The 18,837-nt window shown below is 49.9% G+C and overlaps 1 protein-coding gene across 1 annotated transcript in view; it reads left to right on the top strand.

Annotated features, from left to right (window-relative positions):
• Positions 1 to 18,837, top strand: part of DNAJC17 (DnaJ heat shock protein family (Hsp40) member C17) — a 35,647-nt gene that overhangs the window by 9,016 nt on the left and 7,794 nt on the right. Inside the window, exons 2-6 of the mRNA XM_062205648.1 lie at positions 15,001 to 15,070; positions 16,053 to 16,111; positions 16,341 to 16,428; positions 18,203 to 18,288; positions 18,528 to 18,624. Coding sequence (XP_062061632.1) covers positions 15,001 to 15,070; positions 16,053 to 16,111; positions 16,341 to 16,428; positions 18,203 to 18,288; positions 18,528 to 18,624 — 400 coding nt within the window. The remainder of the gene's footprint in view (positions 1 to 15,000; positions 15,071 to 16,052; positions 16,112 to 16,340; positions 16,429 to 18,202; positions 18,289 to 18,527; positions 18,625 to 18,837) is intronic.

Raw genomic sequence — 18,837 nt, 5'->3', positions numbered from 1 at the left:
AGGGTTTTTATCTGAGTGCTCGCTAATACATTTATTTAAACTACATATTCCTCGTATGCCTTAGAATGTGACATATCGGCATTGTTTCTTACAAATGTAAGAAGAATCGATTTTGTAGACAGAAAAGGCTTGAAGGAGCAGCGTGAGCAGGCAGGAAGTAAAAAGTGTCTGCCGTGACAGGGAGAGGGCATCACCCAGAGTCTGCTGGGGTATGAAGAGATGGGGAGCTGACAAATGTGGTGGGTTTGGGTTCTAGGCCGTGGGTAGTTAGGCCTGACCCGAGGCTTCTGGGGCTGTTTCTGCATTTGACGGGTGTCAGATACAGTCTCCAGTCTCCAGATGGAGGCTTTCCTAAAGCCTCTTATCTCCAAACTAGGCGCTGAAGCCTTCCGGTTGGGCACGCAGCCTGGCTTCACACAAAAATAATCATCCCTTCGCCAAGGCCCTACCAGCACTGGGCGGATCTAGGAGCCAGCCTATGAGTCTTCTGGGTATCTTTCTGATGGTTAACTCTCTCCTAGCTGAAGCTGTCTGGCTGGGGCTCTGGAGTTTTGAAGTTACCTGGTTCCCTGCTAAGTCAAAGGAGTGATTCATTTGTCTATAAGCTGTAAGCTATTCATTAGCATTCAACATAATACCTCACATTTATGTGACACCAAAGTGCTTTCACACAAATTATCTCATTTGATGTGATCTTCAAAACAAGCCTGTGAGGTAGACAGGGACTATTAGCTCCAGTTTATAGATGAGAAAGCTAAGACTCAAAGAGTTTAATTGATTTGCCCAGCATAAGGTGGCTTGTAAACGCAGAGCCCCTGCCCAGACCTGAATCTTCTACTCTTTCAGGGCTGTTTCCGTGAGCCCGTACTTCAGGAGCTCGTGGGGCAACAAGTGATGATCTGTGGGCCCCCGAGAGCTGCAGGTCTCTGTCTGTGACACACCGAGAGATCTGGCTCCCTATGAGTGTAGTTATCCAGCTCGGATGAATGCCGATCTGGACAGCTTGAGAAAATGTGTTGAAACTTATGGTAAAACTGCTCAGCACAGGGGCCAATGTTGTGATGTAGCAGCTAGAAACCGCCCATGTCACCGGCATCCCATATGGTTTCCTGGCTGCTCCACTTCCAATCCAGCTCCCGGCTAATGGCCGGGAAAAGAGCAGTGGAAGGTGGCATAAGTGTTTGAGCCCCTGCACCCACGTGGGAGACCCGGAAGAAGCTCCTGGCTCCTGCCTTCTGCCTGGCCCAGCCCTAGCTGTTGTGGCCTTTTGGGATACAGAAGATTCTCTCTCTTTCTCCCTCCTCTCTCTCTTTCTCTCTGTCTCCGTAACTCTGAGTTTCAATTAAGTATATAAATCTTAAAAAACAACACCAAAAAAAACCTACCTGGTACAGTTCCGTTCCAGCTAAGGTATTCAAAGCATTTTCTCTTTGCATGATCACTTTCCTTATTTTTGCTGTTACCAATTTTGTTATTTTCTTCAAATCAACTCCTTTCTTTTTTACTGGCATAAATTTGTCTATAAAGAAAACCAATACATGAAGGGGGAAAAAGAAACAAATGAATGAGATACAGGAAGTGTCAGGCTCCTACCCACTAGGGGAGAGCAGAGACTGGGCAGAGAGAGTATCTCCGTATCTCCGGGGCAGACCCGGCTGTCTAGGGGTTGAGTGACAGCAGACAGCGGGGAGAGGGGAGAGGCAGCCGGACCAGGTGTCTGGCAGCTCAGGAACAGGGGTGTGTGTCCAGGGGAGTGTGCAGAATCTACAGTCTGAGAGAAGAAAGTAGGAAAGGAGAGAGCTGAGAGAGCTGTCACTGTGAGGTGTGGTTTCCCCCCGGGGTCAGTTCAGTACCACCAGCAGGCCCCCATTTGGGGAGTACTGGGCTGAGGGGGTGTGCTGGGGGGGGTGACTTGGGAGCAAGCCGGTTTCTGCAGTGCCCAGGCATTTGGGGATTTCTTTGTGGTGCTCTCTCGGTGTGGGCCGTCGGCTATAAGGAACAAAAGTGACTACTCTTCCAGGCAGAGGGAATGCCCAGGTCAGTTTCTAGAGCTCTGCGGTTTGCATCCTGCGTGTGACATCAGGCAGTCCCGTAACCTGGCGTTCCTCCTGGTGAGGGGATGAGGAAATGTGGGCCTCCCTGGCTGGAGCAGCAATGACTGCCCACGTCCCATTACTGGAACTGGGCCTGGGAATGGGTCTGATTCACACTGAGGTTTGTTCATTCAGTACCTGTTGTCCTGCAGAGCTGCCTGCCTGGGTGTCCTCCTTATCTGAGACCAACCTACTGGCCTGGCTTTGGAGAACCAGGCCTAATTGCTGGTATCACTTACTTCCCCGGCTCCAAGTTTTATTATAAGAAAGGATGACAGCCTTTTAAAAAATAATGATCTCTTCTTTGTAGGGCACCTTTCTTTTAAGTTAATGATGGCTGTTTTCTATTTATTGGACCCCGCAGTGCCTTGGCTTTTTGAGCGAGTCAGGAGTTCCTTCCCCTCAAGAGGTGAAACTGCAGGCAGCAGGATCCTTAGAGCCTCTGCTGTGTCCGGGGGCAAAGCCCAGTGGAGGTGGCTGGAGACGCAGCTCTGAGGCCCCTGCAGCGGGCTCAGGTTGCCAAGTGGTGGAACCAGTTATGGAGTTTCCGGGGAAGGGCCCGGTGGCTGCCAGTGGGTTACTCCTTCCTCTTCAAGATGCGGGCTGTGGGGGGATAGCGTTCAGTTCCCACCGTGGTTGTCCCGACAGTCTGCTTTAGTAAATTCTTCCCTTTTCCAGTCCGATTTTTCTGGACGTGTTAGCAGGTAAAGGGGAAGTTGCGTGACAGTGGCGAGGTCTCCAAGGGTCAGGACAGCACCCACTTCCTTTTACTCCCCGGTGCGCCTGACGTAATTGACATACTTGAGCCTCTTCTAATCGAGTTTGGTGGCACCTTTCATTCCACAGATATTTACCACGTGCCCACTAAGTGCCACATGCTGTTCCATGCACTGTTCTGGGCCCTGAGAGCAGCAGGACTCCCTGCCCCCGAAGCACATTCACTGGAAGGGAAACCCCCATAGCTTTCTGCACCTGTGCGCTCTCACGTGCGCTGCATTATAACCAGCTTGTGTGGTTTTCCAGACTTTACCAGGAAAGAAACAGGGGTAAGAAGCGTTTTTAGGGAAATGCCGGCATCTGGCACAGTCTAGTGGAGGCTGACGAGGGAAGTGATGACAAAGCTAAAAAGAGTGGAGTGTAAGATCATCACCCAGGCAAGCCTCGGGAAAGCCCGATTCTCTACTTACTGTTGGTAGCACGTGGATGTGCTGTTCTGTTCAGTAGTTCCTGTTTGGATCATAATCCTGAGGCCTTAAGATTGAATAACGTCACCTGGTATCCCAGGATAAGAAAAGGGAGGGTAGGCAGTGAGATGGTAGAAAGGTGGCAGGAGAAAGACCAAGCATATGCCGGTGGAGTCCACGGTCATCTGAGATCTTTGTCGTTCCGGCCTGGGCCTTAGAGACAGCCTGGTCCTCTGAAAACCATGGTGTGGTCCGGGGTCTTTGGGTGGAACTGTCACACCGTTCCTCCTCTTTGTGAAGTGTCAGGAAGGCAGTTGTTGCCCAGTGCCAGAGATCAGGGGATTTAGGGGACGCTGGTAGGAAAAGAAGGAAAGCTGCACCGTCTAGGAGCCTTTGGCAGTTTTCTGTGGCTGCTTCAACTCTGACTAAGTGATTGCAGATCTGCAGGCATAGTTTCACAGAGGAGCTTCCAGCCTGGAATTCCTGAGTTCTCACAGTCCTGTCTGCATCTCCTCTTTCCCAGCTTTTCTTTTTTTCAATGTTACATTAACCTTTCAGTCTTTTTTTTTTTTTTTTAAGATTTATTTATTTATTTGAGAGGCAGAGTTGCAGACAGAGAGAAGGAGAGACAGAGAGAAAGGTCTTCTGTCCACTGGTTCATTCCCCAAATGGCCTCAGCAGCTGGGGCTGGGCTGATCTGAAGCCAGGAGCCAGGAGCTTCTTTTAGGTCTCCCACATGGGTGCAGGGGTCCAAGCGCTTGGCCATCTTCCACTGCTTTCTCAGGCCATTAGCAGGGAGCTGGATTGAAAGTGGAGCAGCCAGGACTTGAACCGGTGCCCATGTGGGATGCCAGTGCCTTAGGTAGAGGCTTAACCTACTTAACCACAGCACCAGACCCTTTCCCAACTTTTCATAGTTAAGAACAATACTGTTTGTGCCAGTGTTATACAGCAGGTTAAGCTGCCCTTTGTGGTGTCCACATCCCACATTAGAGTGCCAGTTTGAGTGCTAGCTGCACTTCCAGTCCACTTCCTTGCTAACGCACCTGGGAAGGAAGTGGAAAATGGCCCAAGTACATGGTCCCTGCCACCCCTGTGGGGGACTGGGATAGAGTTCCTGGCTCCTGGTTTCAGTCTGGCCTAGCCCTGGCAGTTGTCATTTGCGGGGTGAGCCAGTGGATGGAAGAGCGCGCTCTCTCTCTCTCTCTCTCTCTCTCCCCCCACCACCATGTCATCAAATAAATAAATATTTAAAAAGAAAAATATTGTTGCACCTATTGACCCTGAATCCAGCCTCTTGAGCGTCTCATAAGGTAAGATTATTTAATAATAAACACTATCGATACTGGAAGCTTTATCAAAGGCTTGCTTTAGGAGAGTTGTATTTACGTGATGAGAAGTTCATCAGGCAGCAGTCACTCCAGGAGGACTAGACAAAGCTGGGGATCCAGTTTGTAACACAAAGCACCAAACTCTAGGCCAACTCTTTAAATGAAAATCAAAACTGGCCAGGCCTTCCAGGCTAAAACTGAGGAATGGGCCCTGCCCAGGGCGGGCTTAGCAGCTAAATATAGTGATAACTAGTTCATCAGGACAGACACACTTGACCAGCATTCTTAGGTCATGGGGTTCCAGTTCACAGCCACACTGGAGGACCTCAGGCTACCTTACTCTTTGAACAAGAGTGTTTTAGAGACCTGGGAGCTAACCAAGGATTGAATTGTAGGACTTATCTCCACCGCCTCCCCACCCCAGTGGGCCTGAAACCAGCCCTGTCCACCTGGAGAATCCATTGGGTTGACTTGCTCCAGCTCCGTTCCCGTCAGATGAGCATCCCCCGGGCTGGTGTGGCTGTTCAGCCCCCTTCCAGGAGCTGGGGTGGCAGGGGAGAGGACTAGAGCTTGTCCCAACTGCCTTATTTTCTGCAGGTGCGTCGTTTCCTATAACCCTCCTAGCAGCCCAGATGTAGTGCTTATTCTTCCAACTTTGTAGTGGAAGAATCTAAGGCTGAGTGAAGCACAGTAATTTGCCCAAGCTCATGCTATGTGTATGTGGAAGATTCTGAATTTGAAAATATATCCCTAAGACTCCAGAACCTTCCTTCTTTCCATGAACTATACTGCCTCCTAGCTCAGAATAGTAGAAAGGAGTTATACAAACTGTTCCTTACCAGTTTTTTGGTTTTTACTTGAAAAGTAACGGAAACTTACTGTGAAAAATACACATCACCTAGCAGCCTCTCCGTCTGCACTGCCCCGTGTCTTCCTCTGGTGAGAAGAGAACGTGCAGCTGCAGTGGCCGTCTCTGGCACCACCCTGGCAGAGCTGTGCCCCTGGGTGACAGCCTGCTGGACTCCCCAGCTGGCCTCGGATGGCATGTGTAGTGGCCACGTTCTGAGTTTGGCTGAAACAGAACAGTTTCAGTCTAAAATAATGACTGTGGGTTTTTCACTGAATGGATTTTCCGTATCATAATGAACCCTGCATTATTTCATAGTCTCCTCATTTATAAAATGAAAACATCAATAATTTATGCCACATGGGGACTTTGGCTGTTATCCACTGGTTTCCCAGCAGATTATCAAGGTGCTGGAGTAGAAGTGGAGCAGCCGGGACTCGAACTGGTGCTTCGATATGGGATACTGCATGGCAAGCAGCAGCTGAACCTGTTGTGCACAACACCAGCAGATATGCAGATATTTCCCTCAGTTTTCATTTCCCCTTTTAGTTTTGTTTATGATTTTTTAGCCTAAAAAAGTTATCAGGGTTTTCCTAGTTGAATCTGTTTATTGTCCATATGTGTGTGATTTCTGCCCTTGCTCTATGTTTAGGAATTTCTTCCCCATCCTGAAAGTAGGTTAATAAGTCTCACCATTTTTTTTCTTTTAGGAGCTTATAGTTTTATTTTTTATAATTAATGTTTGCGTGTATCTGGAGTTACTTTATTTTTTTTTAAAGATTTTATTTATTTATTTGAGAGGTAGAGTTACAGATAGTGAGAGGGAGAGACAGAGAGAAGGGTCTTCTGTCCGCTGGTTCACTCCCTAGATGGCCGCAACGGCTGGAGCTGCGCCAATCCGAAGCCAGGAGCCAGGAGCTTCTTCCGGTCTCCCACATGGGTGCAGGGGTCCAAGGACTCAGGCCATCTTCTATTGCTTTCCTAGGCTATGGCAGAGAGCTGGATTGGAAGAGGAGCAGCTGGGACTAGAACCAGTGCCCATATGGGATGCTGGCTCTGCAGGCAGAGGATTAACCTACTGAGCCATAGCACCGGCCCCTGGAGTTATTTTAGAATATGGTTTGAGGCCGGCGCCGCGGCTCACTAGGCTAATCCTCCACCTTGCGGCGCCGGCACACCGGGTTCTAGTCCCGGTCAGGGCACCGGATTCTGTCCCGGTTGCCCCTCTTCCAGGCCAGCTCTCTGCCGTGGCCAAGGGAGTGCAGTGGAGGATGGCCCAAGTCCTTGGGCCCTGCACCCCATGGGAGACCAGGATTAGTACCTGGCTCCTGCCATCGGATCAGCGCGGTGCGCTGGCCGCAGCGCGCCAACCGCAGCGGCCATTGGAGGGTGAATCAATGGCAAAGGAAGACCTTTCTCTCTGTCTCTCTCTCTCTATCACTGTCCACTGTGCCTGTCAAAAAAAAAAAATATGGTTTGAGATGATGATCTTTTTCTCCACTTAGTACAATAAATTTTATTTTATTAATATTTTATAGACATTGCTTTCTTTTTTTTTTTAAGATTTTATTTTATTTATTTGACAGGCAGAGTTACAGACAGTGAGAGAGAGAGAAGACAGAGAGAAAGGTCTTCCTTCCATTGGTTCACTCCCCAAGTGGCCGCAATGGCTTTAGCTGTGCCCATCCAAAGCCAGGAGCCAGGTCTTGCTCCCTGACTCCCACACGGGTGCAGAGGCCCAAGGACCTGGGCCATCCTCCACTGCTTTCCCAGACCACAGCAGAGAGCTGGGCTAGAAGAGGAGCAGCCGGAATTAGAACCAGCGCCTATATGAGATGCCGGCACCGCAGCAGCAGATTAACCTAGTGTACCACGGCGCCAGCCCCATGCTTTCTTTTTTAAAGTTACCCCCCCCCCTTTTTTTATTGTTATTTGAAAGGCAGAGTTATAGAGAGAAGGAGAGAGAGAGAGAGAAAGAGAGAGTTATCTTCTATCCGCTGGTTCACTCCCCAAATGGTTGAGATGGCTGGGACTGGGCCAGGCTGAAGCCAGGAGCCAGGAGTTTCTTCCAGGTCTCCCACATGGGTCAGGGTCCCAAGCACTTGGGCCATCTTCTTCTGCTTTTCCCAGGCTATTAGCAGGGAGCTGAATCTAAAGTGGAACAGGTGGGACTCGAACTGGTGGAGGCTTTATCTGCTACACCACAATGTTGGCCCCGTGTAATAAATTTTAATAGCAACTTTTACCACATACTGAGTTTTTACACTTATTAGTTTGTTTCTTGGCCAGATTCATATTCCATTAATTTTGCCTGCTGCTTTTCTTTATGATACATTTTTGCAGCAGACAGAAAATGTCAAGGTTCAGGTTCTTTGGACTTGGGAACCCAGTAAGTTAGCCATGCTGGTTTATTGCCCTTGCATGCAGGAGGCGCCCCTCATCTGGCCCTGCTGAGAACCGGTGCTGTGGTGCTTTCCCTTCTCACGGTTGCACTCTGTGTTGTGAATCACATACACCTTATGAATCACATTAACTTTCGTGTGTCTCCCACATCATTACCTGAGCTACCTTTATCACCTTTTTAAAAAAGATTATTTATTTGAAAGGCAGTTACAGAGAGAGGAGAGAAAAAAGAGAAGAGACAGAGAGATTGCCTTTCATCTGCTGGTTCACTCCTCAAATGGCCGCAATGGCCAGGGCTGGGCCAGGCTGAAGCAAGGAGTTTAATCTGGGTCTCCCACATAGGCTGCAGGAGTCTAAACACTTGGGCCATCTTCCGCTGCTTTCCCATGTGCATGAGCAGGGAGCTGGATGGGAAGTGGAGCAGCCAGGACTTGAACCAGTGCTCATATGGGATGCCGGTGTTGCAGGCAGTGGGTTAACCTGACTCACCACAGCTCTGGCTCCCTTTATCATTTTTAGTCCTTGTTTGCTTCTCCTCTTGACCCAGATTGCAATACTTTGCCTGTTAGGTATACTCTCATTGCTTAGCAGTTCTTTAGCCAATGACCATGCCATAAAATCTGTTTTTTTGAATATTTCTTTTCTTACAGTTTTCTTTGATTGAAGTTTTCTAATGAATGAAAACATCCTTTGACAAACGAGTAATTTTTTTTTTTTGAAGAGCAGAGTGACAGAGAAGGGGAGAGAGAGAGAGAGAAAGAGAGAGATCTCTTATTTGCTGGTTCTCTCCTCAAATGCCTGCAACGTCCATGTTGGGACAGGTGGAAGCCAGAAACATGCTCTCTGATCCAGGTCACCCTCATGGGTGACTAAGTCCCAGGAACTGGGGCCGTCATCTCTTGCTTTCCCATGCACATTAGCAAGAGGCTGATCGGAAGCAGGGTGGTGTCAGGTGTGAGCATCCCGAGCCGTGTCTTAACCTGTTGTGCTACGATGCCTGCCTCAGAAACCATTGTTTTTATTTCTGTGTCTTATTACAAGTGTGTCTCTGTCTTTTCATGTCCTTTCCTGTTCTCGGTACCTTTTCCTCATTAAAGCAAAACTTTCCTATTTCTCCCCTAAGCTGGTCTGAGGCTTGAAGAGGGAATCTGCTCTTCTACCCCTGCCAGGCTCTCTGCTCCTACTCGCTTTTTTTTTTTTTTTTTAAGATTTATTTTGTTTTATTTTGAAAATTTATATTTATTTGACAGGAAGACTTTAAGAGCAAGAGGAAGAGAGAGAGAGAGATCTTCCAATAACTGGTTCACTGCCCAAATGGCAACAACAGCCAGAGCTGGGCCAGGCTGAAGCCAGGAGCCTGGAACTCAACTCCATCTTCTCCCGCGTGGGTGGCAGGGGTCACCCTCCACTGCTTTCCCAGGCGCATCAGCAGAGCTGGATCAGAAGTAGAGCAGCTTGGAGGTGCTGGCGCCGTGCCACAGCGGCAAAGCCACCGCCTGCAGTGCTGGCATCCCGTATGGGCACCAGTTCAAGACCCAGCTGCTTCACTTCTGATCCAGCTCTCTGCTATGACATGGGAGAGCAGTAGAGGATAGCCCAAGTGCTTGGACCCCTGGAGGCGTGTGGGAGACCCAGAAGAAAATCCTGACTCCTGGCTTCAGATCAGCCCAGCTCCAGCTGTTGCAGCCCTTTGGGGAGTGAACCAGCAGATGGAAGACCTCTGTCTCTCTCTCTCTCTCTCCCTGTCTCTCTTTTCTATCTCTGCTTCTCTGTAACTCTGACTTTCAAATAGAGCAGCTGGGATTTGATGGGGTGCTGGTGTCATGGGTGGTGGCTTTATCTGCTGCACCACAAGACCAGACCTGCTACTTGCCTTTTAAGACCCAGCTCAGGGCTGGCACCCTGGCTTAATTGGCTAATCCTCCGCTTGCAGTGCCGGAATCCCATACGGGTGCCGGGTTCTAGTCCCGGTTGCTCCTCTTCCAGTGCAGCTCTCTGCTGTGGCCCAGGAAGGCAGTGGAGGATGGCCCAAGTGCTTGGGCGTCTGCACCCGAGTGGGAGACCAGGAAGAACCACCTGGCTCCTGGCTTCGGATCAGTGTAGCTCCAGCTGTGGCGGCCATTTGGGGGGTGAACCAATGAAAGGAAGACCTTTCTCTCCGTCTCTCCCTCTCACTGTCTGTAACTCTGTCAAATAAAATAAATTTAAAAATCTTAAAAAAAAAAAAAAGACCCAGCTTAGACATTGCTTCCTCTGGGAAGCCTTCGAGGTTAAGTTAGTTATTGCCTTCTTTGTGTTCCTTCTGTGAGCGCTCTGAAGACACATACTGAAGGCAGATGATCGTCGTTCTCCTCGGCGGCGTCTTTGCTTCGCAGTGTCCTTCCCCTTCAGTTGCAGGGAACACGCGTGACTTTCCCTGTGTCCCATTTCCAGATCAGCCCTGCATGTGCTGGGTGTCCACCCACAGACCTGGCTGGGGGGCTCAGGTCAGGGCCGCGCTCAGGGTGCTCTCCTTCTGCCCTCGACACCCCTCCTGGGAACACCAGCCTCACCCTGGCTTTCTGCACTCGCCTCTCTCCCTGCTAGTATCTAGCCAGCGAGTGAGACTGGTCATCTTGTCTCAGGAAATAGAGGATCTTCAACTCCTTACATATTATATTATATTATATTATATTATATTATATTATATTATATTATATTATATGACAGCCAGAGAGAGAAAAATATAGAGAGAAAGAACTAGCTTTTGTCCTCTGTTTCACCCCCCAGATGCCTACAACAGCCAAATCTGGTCTGAAGAACCCAAATTAGATCTCCCATGTGGGTGGCAGTTACTCAATTACTTGAGCCATCCCAGGGTCCACATTAGCAAGAAGCTGGAATCAGGAGCCAGAGGAGGGAGTGGAACCCAGGCATGAGCATCCTAATTGCTAGGCTGAATGCCTCCCTCTCGCACCTTTAAAAGGTGGTTTGGAAATTGAGGCACAGGCTAAGCCTAGAGAGAATGGGGGACCAAGGAGACATCCAAGTGATTGGGGAAGACGTGTTTAGTTGTCATTATTGGAAGTGTGGGAGGCTGGACTGGTGAGGGAAGGGTGGGGGTCTTGTAGGTGGAGAGAGGTGACCTAGGTGTGGTTGTTGCAATTGCTTCAGATAAAATGGTGGTATCATAACAGATATCTGTCAAAGGAACATTCTGGAAAGAGAATTGATAAGGAAGCATATTAACATGTAGATTAATTTCCCATTATTACATAATTGATTTTATTCAGTTTGAATAATCTTGTTCCCCTATTTAAGAAAAAAAAACATTTTCTGATATGGAACATCCAAAATTAAGTATAACACACAAAACTTAATATCATCTCATTAGAATAAAACCCATGAAGTATTTACCAAAAAGAAAGGAAGATGAAGGGGGTCCCTCCACCCCACCTACTCCTGCTCCTTTGCTCCTGCTCTTACTGGTGCTCTCACTTCTCCCTTTTATTGCCCCTCTCAGATGTACAGAAAAGAACATAGGAACTTGTTTTTTTTAAAAAAAAGATTTATTGGGGCCAATGCTGTGGTGCAGTAGGCTAAACCTCTGGCTGTGGCACCAGCATCCCATATGGGTGCCAGTTTGTGTCCTGGCTGCTCCTCTTCCTATCCAGCTCCCTCCTGTGGCCTGGGACAAGCAGTAGAAGATGGCCCAAGTGCCTGGGTCCCTGTACCTGTGTGGGAGACCCAGAAGAAGCTCCTGGCTGCTGACTTCAGATTGGCCCAGCTTGGGCCATTGCAGCCACTTGGGAGTGAACCAGCAGATGGAAGACCTCTCTCTCTCTCTCTGCCTCTCTGTAACTCTGCCTTTCAAATAAATAGAGAGAGAGAGAGAGAGAGAAGAGAGGAGAGAGGATGAGAGAGAGATCATCCATCTACTAGTTCACTCTCCAAATTCCAACATCAGCCAGGACTGGGCCATGCCGAAGTCAGGAGCCAGGAACTCCATCCAGGTTTCCCATGTGGGTGACAGTAATGGAAGATCTCTTTCCCTCTCTCTGTAACTCTGCCTTTCAAGTAAATAAATGAATCTTTAAAAAAAAAAAAAAAAAAGCAAATGGTCATAAAATATAAAAAATGTTAATAAAAGCTTAGTTTAAAATGAAAGGGAAATGAAGCTGGGGTAATGAGAGAAAAGAAAGGGAAAGAGAAAAGATAGGGGCCTGAGGAGCAAAGATGACCTTGTAACTTCAGACAAACTAGAAAGCGGCCACCTCCCCTTCCCTTCCCATGCTTACTTTTTGACAGTGAAGCAGAGCGATTGAGAGATCACTGGGGTCGGGAAGGTGTGTGTAGGTGAGCGGACAGGAGGGTGGGAGGGCACATCTTTAACCTCACTGCCCGTCCTGGGAGCCTCTCTTGCTGCCTCCTGCTCAGTCGGAGAGCCAAACCGCTTGGGCTGCCCTGGCAGGTGAAGGTGTGGTGCTGCTCTGGCCCAGCAGGTGGCAGCATACTCCCATGTTCCTGGCCTAGGTGGTGCCTCTGCCGGAGGAGTTGAGTCAGACACCTGCCCAGCAGGCCCTTCTCTGGTAGCAGCTGGCTGCTTGCGCCTGAAGGTCCTTTAGCACACTTGAGAGCTGCAGTATTTATCTGAGAAGCCTGGGAAGCCATTCTGCTCAGCTGTTCCTCCCAGGGGGCTTGAGCAGGAGGTAACCTGCACAAAGGCTCAGGAAGCAGAGGCCAGAGTCTGGGATTTTGTACTCCATGTTCACTTGTATCAGCTACGTAGGTCATAGGTGAAACAGCCTGGTAGCTAGGTTTTTTTGTTTGTTTGTTTTTAAGATTTTTCTTATTTATTTGAGAGGTAGAGCTGCAGACAGAGAGAGGGAGAGACAAAGAGAAAGGTCTTCCATCTGCTGGTTCATTCCTCAAGTGGCTACAACACTTGGAGCCAGAAGCTTTTTCCAGGTCTCCCACGTGGGTGCAGGGGTCCAAGCACTTAGGCCATCTTCTACTACTTTCCCAGGCCACAGGCAGGGAGCTGGATCAGAAGAGGAGCAGCTGGGACACGAACCCACGTCCTTATGGGATGCTGGTGCCACAGTTAGAGGCTTAGCCTACCTTGCCACAATGCCAGCCCCTAGGTTTGTTTTATAATAAGAATATTTCTATAATAAGAAATATTTTTATTAAAAAAAAAAAACTTCTTGGGGCTAGCACTGTGGCATAGTAGGTTAAGCCACTGCCTACAATGCCAGCATCCCAAGTGAGTACCAGTTCAAGTCCCAGCTGCTCTACTTCCTATCCAGCTCCCTACTGATGCGCCTGGGAAAGCAGCAGAAGATGGCCAGTGTACTCGGGCCACTGCCACCCACGTGGGAGACCTGAATGGAGTTCCAGTTCTGGCCTTTGCAGCTATTTGGGGAATAAACCAGCAGGTGGAAGATCTCTCTCTCTCCCTCTCCCTTCTTCTCTGTCATTCTGCCTTTTAAAAAAATAAATCTTTTTTTAAAAGTTTTTAAAATATGCATTTATTTGAAAAGCAGAGTGACAGAGGTAGGTAGGTTGCAAGGTCAGGCTGAAGCCAGGAACACAGAAATCCATCCAGCTTTCCTATGTGGGTGGCAGTGAGCCAAGTACCTGGGCCATTGCCTGCTGCATTAGCAGGGAGTTGGATTGGAAGCATGGAATAGATGGCACTCAAACTAGGCACTGTGATATGAAATGTAGGTGCTGCAAGCAGTAGCTTAACCCCCTATGCCACAACACTGGCCCCATCATAATTTTTTATTTTGATTTTTAAAGATTTATTTATTTATTTGAGAGGCAGAGTTAGAGACAGACAGACAGAGAGAAAAGTCTTCTATCCGCTGTTTCACTCCCTAAATGGCTGCAGTAGCTGGAGCTGAGCCAACCTGAAAGCCAGGAGCTTCTTCCGGGTCTCCCATGTGGGTGCAGGGCCATTTTCTACTGCGTTCCCAGGCTTTCAGCAGGAAGCTGGATAGGAAGCAGGGTGGCCAGGACTCAAACCGGTACCTGAGTGGGGTGCATGTGCTGCAGGTGGAGGCTTAACACACTACACCACAGCTTTGACCCCGATTTTTTATTTTTAAAAAATGTTTATTTGTTTTTTGATTTGAAAGGCAGATAGTCAGAAATCTGCCATCCACTAGTTCACGCCCCCAGATGCCTGCAACAGTTTGGGCTGAGCCAGGCTGAAGCCAGGAACCAGGAACTCAACACAGGTCTCCTCTGTGGGTGATTGGGACCAGGTACGGGGACACAGGGTGCACATTAGCAGGACACTGGAATTGGGTGGAACTAGGACTCATACCAGGCACTCTGATAAGGGGTGCAGACATCCCAAGTGCTGCACCAAATGCCCATTCCTATCATATAATTTTTTTTATTTTTAAAGATTTATTTATTTGAAAGGCAGAGAGTGACAGAAAGATAAGGGGAGAGAGAGATTGATCTTCCATCCACTGGCCCACTACCCATATGGCTGCAATAGCCAGGTCTGGATCAGATCAAAGCAAAGAGCTACGAACTTCATCCTGGTCTCCTACATTGGGTGGCAGGGGTCCAAGCACTTGGGCCATCATCCACTGCCTTCCCAGGCTCAACAGCAGGAAGTTGGATGGAAGCAGAGCAGCCAGGACTCAGACTGACACTCCAACCTTTCATAGTTTTTTTTTTTTTTTTTTAATGAGTTTTCCAGTTGATGGAGATTTGACTGATGCCTGTGGTAGATAAAAATGGGTAAGCAGTGTTGCAGTGAGTAGCTTACCTCTGCACACCCAAATTCCTAGCACTGCATCACGGGGAAAGTATGTTTTAAACTTGATGGCTAAATATTCTTCCAGAGAAGTTTGCCCCAGTCACGTGCCCACCAAGGGTTTGTAGGGAGTACCCATCTTCAGGGGGCTGTAGAGAAACCTCTGCCCTTCCAGGAACCCCTTGCCATCTGTAGTGCTGTGGGAAGGGGCCAGGCCCATCTCTTGGGTAGCAGTGACTGGTGCCCTCCACAGGCCTCTGTCCTCCGTTGCAGACCTGCACAGTGGCTTTGAAGTGGCAGCCAGCAGCCTTTCTCTTAGGCGGGCCTCAGATTTCCTGTTGTCCCTGGGGTGAGAGTGAATGACCCTGTGTTCTGACTCTTCCAGGTGAAGAAGGCGTACAGGCAGAAGGCCCTCTCCTGCCACCCGGACAAAAATCCCGATAATCCCAAAGCAGGTGAGACCCTCCTAAGGCCGTGGGGAAACAGACTTGCTCACCCGGGCGTTGCATTTCCTGGCATGCAGGTGTGTGTGAGTGCTGTGGAGGGTGGCTGCACACAGCCTGGCTCTGGGCAGTGGGTGCCAAGGCTTCACTTTGCAGGTCTGGGACGTCTGGTCAGTTGCTGTTGTGCTCACCTTTCCTTGCTGGTCTGTCACCTGCTCTTGGCTTTTCTACCATCCTGTAGCTCCTTAGAATTGCCTTTCCTGGGCTGGCGCTGTGGCGTAGTGGGCTATGCCTCTGCCTGCAGTGCCAGCATCCCATGTGGGCGCCAGTTCTAGTACCCACTGCTTGGCCTGGGAAGGTAGTAGAGGATGGCCAAGTACTTGGAGCCCTGCATCCGCGTGGGAAACCCGGAGGAGGCTACTGGCTCCTGGCTTTGGATTGGCCCAGCTCTGGCCGTTGTGGCCATTTGGGGAATGAACCAAGATAGAAGACTTTTCTCTGTTTTTCCCTTTTTCTGTAACTCTACCTCTCAAATAAATAAACAAAATCTTTAAAGAAAAGAAAAAAGTATTTTCTTTCTTTAAAAGATTTATTTATTGATTGATTTGAGAGGCAGGAAAACAGAGAGCGAGAGACAGACAGAGGGAGAGGTCCCATCCACTGATTCACTCTCCAAGGCCTGCAATGGCTGGGACGAGGCCAGGCCTAAGCCAGGAGCCAGGACACAATCCAGCTCTCCCACATGGGCAGCAGGCACACAACTACCTGAGCTTGGTGGGTCACTGTTGCTTACCAGAATGCGCATTAGCAGGAAGCTAGAATAGGGAGCAGATCCAGACCCTGAGCCCAGGTACGCCAGTGTAGGAAGCTGGCGTGTCGCAACGCGTCTTCACTTCTGTGCCGGAGACCTGTGCCGAGGTGGTCTTTTGAGGGAGCGCGCTGCCACCAAGTGTAACCATCATTTTCTCCTCTCTTGTTCTGATCCCGTGCATAGCTGAGCTCTTCCACCAGCTTTCTCAGGCCTTGGAAGTGCTGACCGATGCTGCGGCCAGGGTAAGTGCGTCCTCCTTACCTGAATTGTCCTCGTGGTAGAGAGCATCCTGCCCTTTACCTTCATCCTCTGCCCTTTGCCCTGTGGCACCGTCCTTGCTGTCTGAGCCCTGGAGACCCCGTCACCAGGCTGCTGCTCCAGTGGTCTGGGGCTAGGAAGCAGGACCAGGAAGATGACAGGCCTCTGTCCCTGTTCTCTGAATTGCTGCTCCATGTCCCTCTGTCCTGCCAGGCTGCCTATGACAAGATCAGGAGAGCCAAGAAGCAGGCAGCAGAGAGGACCCAGAAACTTGATGAGAAGAGGAAGAAGGTGAAGCTTGGTAGGTCCCCGGGCAGCTGCTGCCCTGCACCGTTCCCATCCCCCCCCCCCCCCCCCCCCCCCGCCTTTCTTCCCGGACGTTCACTGCAGCAGCTCAAGGCCTCTTGGCCCAGACTCGGGGCCGGACTCTGTTCTCAGAAGCTGGGTCCTGAAGACACTGTCAGGAATGATAATCATGATAATCACCAGATTGACTGTTGGCTGAGCAGTGTGACAGGAGCTTTAATTGTCACACCAACCCACTTTTATAGGCAGAGAAGCTGGGACACCGGAAGTTTAAGTACCTGCTGGGGCCGGGCTGTGAATTCATGGAGCGTGGGATTGGCGTTGTCATTCCCTGGGCCAGGCAGGGTCTTTTTATTTCTTCCAGGTTCACACCTGCCCAGAGATTTTCCTCAAAGCGGTGCAGCTCTTCTCTTTTCTAACAGCTTTATTATGATATTCTTTGCGTGTCATAACATCCACCCATCCCAGTATTTTCTTCACTACATGTATAATTTTTCCACCCTGTCTTAGTGCCTCATTGCAATCAGTTTGGCAGTAAGACCTCTCTAGTATTCCATGAAAAACTGCATTCAACAGATTATAAGATTGTTACATCTGCACCCAAATTCTTATATACTACAACAAAGTCTAAAAAATGTATGGCCATTCATCAACACCTTTGCATCCATTGTTGCAAATAACCTCACATATGTATTTAATTCAAATTTTGTGGAGAAAGGGTACAAAATAAATACTACAGTATTTTTTCAGCTCTATTTAATGCTGCCTAGAGTTAGATGAAAAGATTAATATTACTAAGAGGAAAAATCAAATGGTTTTAAGGTCTGTTTTCCAAGTAGTTGGAAAAATTTCACAAAACAAAGAGCCTATGCCAACACATCTTTCTTGTAGTGCAATATAATTACTAATACGAGGTAAAGCTGTAAGCAGAGTATAAACAGGTGTAAGCCACCACTAAGGCACCATCTGGTGAAAGACTTCTTAGCTGAAGTATCTGGGAACAGGATTATGGGAAGTGAGAAGGGGTGAACAGGTTTCCAGTGGGAATACCTTTTATGTGCCTTGTCATTCGCATTGACTTATATGTAACAGTCCCCTGTGACAAAAAGGGATATCCTTTCCAACAACATCCATTTCTTTACCAAGGGAAAGGAGGTTTGAGGTAACAGAAAGGAAAGCAGTAAGTCCCAGCGTCCGTCACGGCAGCTGGCTCGGCACAGGCCCCACAGCAAGTCTCTGTGAGAAGGTTTAGGGCGCTCAGGGCCGTGGATGCTGCCCCCTTCAACTTGCCCATCCCGTGGGAGCCTCTGTATCAGGCCCATAGGGAGGCTTAGAAAGGAGAGCAGAGTGGGGGCAGGGGAGACGGCGAGAGCTCGAGTGCAGTGGTGGGGAATGAAACAAAGCCAAGGTGAGGCCTCAGGTCAGGCTGTGGTGTCTGACTACAGGCACGAAGGCCAGGAGTCCCGCCCGGCCCTGGGCCGCTGCCGCAAGCACCGGCCCGCACCTGTTCCCGGAGCGAGCCAGCCTGCTTGTCGTGAGCCGTTCTCACCCTTCCAGCCCCCGGGCTGCTCTGCTGCCCGTCCTTCCTCTGTGCTGTGGCTTTTCTCCACGGGCGAGGACTTGGGGACATGTGGGCACTGAGGGAGGGGTGGAGTCCCTGGATGGCCTTGTCCTGTGCGAGGCTTCAGGAAGCACCAGAGCTGGGGTGGGCTGAGGCTGTGGAAGAACTGCGCAGGCCAGCAACTGGGTCATTCAACCCTTGTGCCTAGACCTGGAGGCCCGGGAGCGGCAGGCCCAGGCCCAGGGCAGTGAGGAGGAGGACGAGAGCCAGAGCACCAGGACGCTCGAGCAAGAGGTGGGCATCCGGGCACACTTGCACCAGGGCTGTGGGCAGCAGGAGGAGGAGGGACGTGGGTGGCTGGTGTGGCAAGGAGGGCCCGCTCTTTCCACCTTCCTCTGGGGCAGCGGGGCGCCTTGTCCCCCCGACAGGTTGCTGAATCCTAGCAGGTGGTGCCTCCCAGGGACCTTTACAAGGGGAGCCAACCTGGAGCTGGATCCAGGCGGAGTTGTCACCCTCCACCCCTCACTCTGCAGATTGAACGCCTCCGAGAAGAAGGTTCGCGGCAGTTAGAAGAACAGCAGAGGCTGGTGCAGGAGCAGATGCGCCAGGAACGGGAGCAGAGGCTGAGAGGTGAGAGCCATCGTGCCCCGACCCTGCGGCTCCGCAGTGCCCAGAGCGGCTGCACTGGTGCTCAGTTGAGTTGCTGGAACCCTAGGAGCATCCGTAGCACCCCAGCTCTGTCACATGCCCCAGCTCCTTCTTCCTACCACTTCTCTTGGGCCTGTTCGCTTTTTCTTATGCCTGAGATGGCCTGGCCGTGGTTGTGTTGTTCCTGGCAGAGGT

The sequence above is a fragment of the Lepus europaeus genome, chromosome 11 (genome assembly GCF_033115175.1).
Source record: "Lepus europaeus isolate LE1 chromosome 11, mLepTim1.pri, whole genome shotgun sequence".
Classification (NCBI taxonomy): domain Eukaryota; kingdom Metazoa; phylum Chordata; class Mammalia; order Lagomorpha; family Leporidae; genus Lepus; species Lepus europaeus.
The sequence above is the reverse complement of the archived record's forward strand: the minus strand, read 5'-3'. Positions and strand labels throughout refer to the sequence as shown.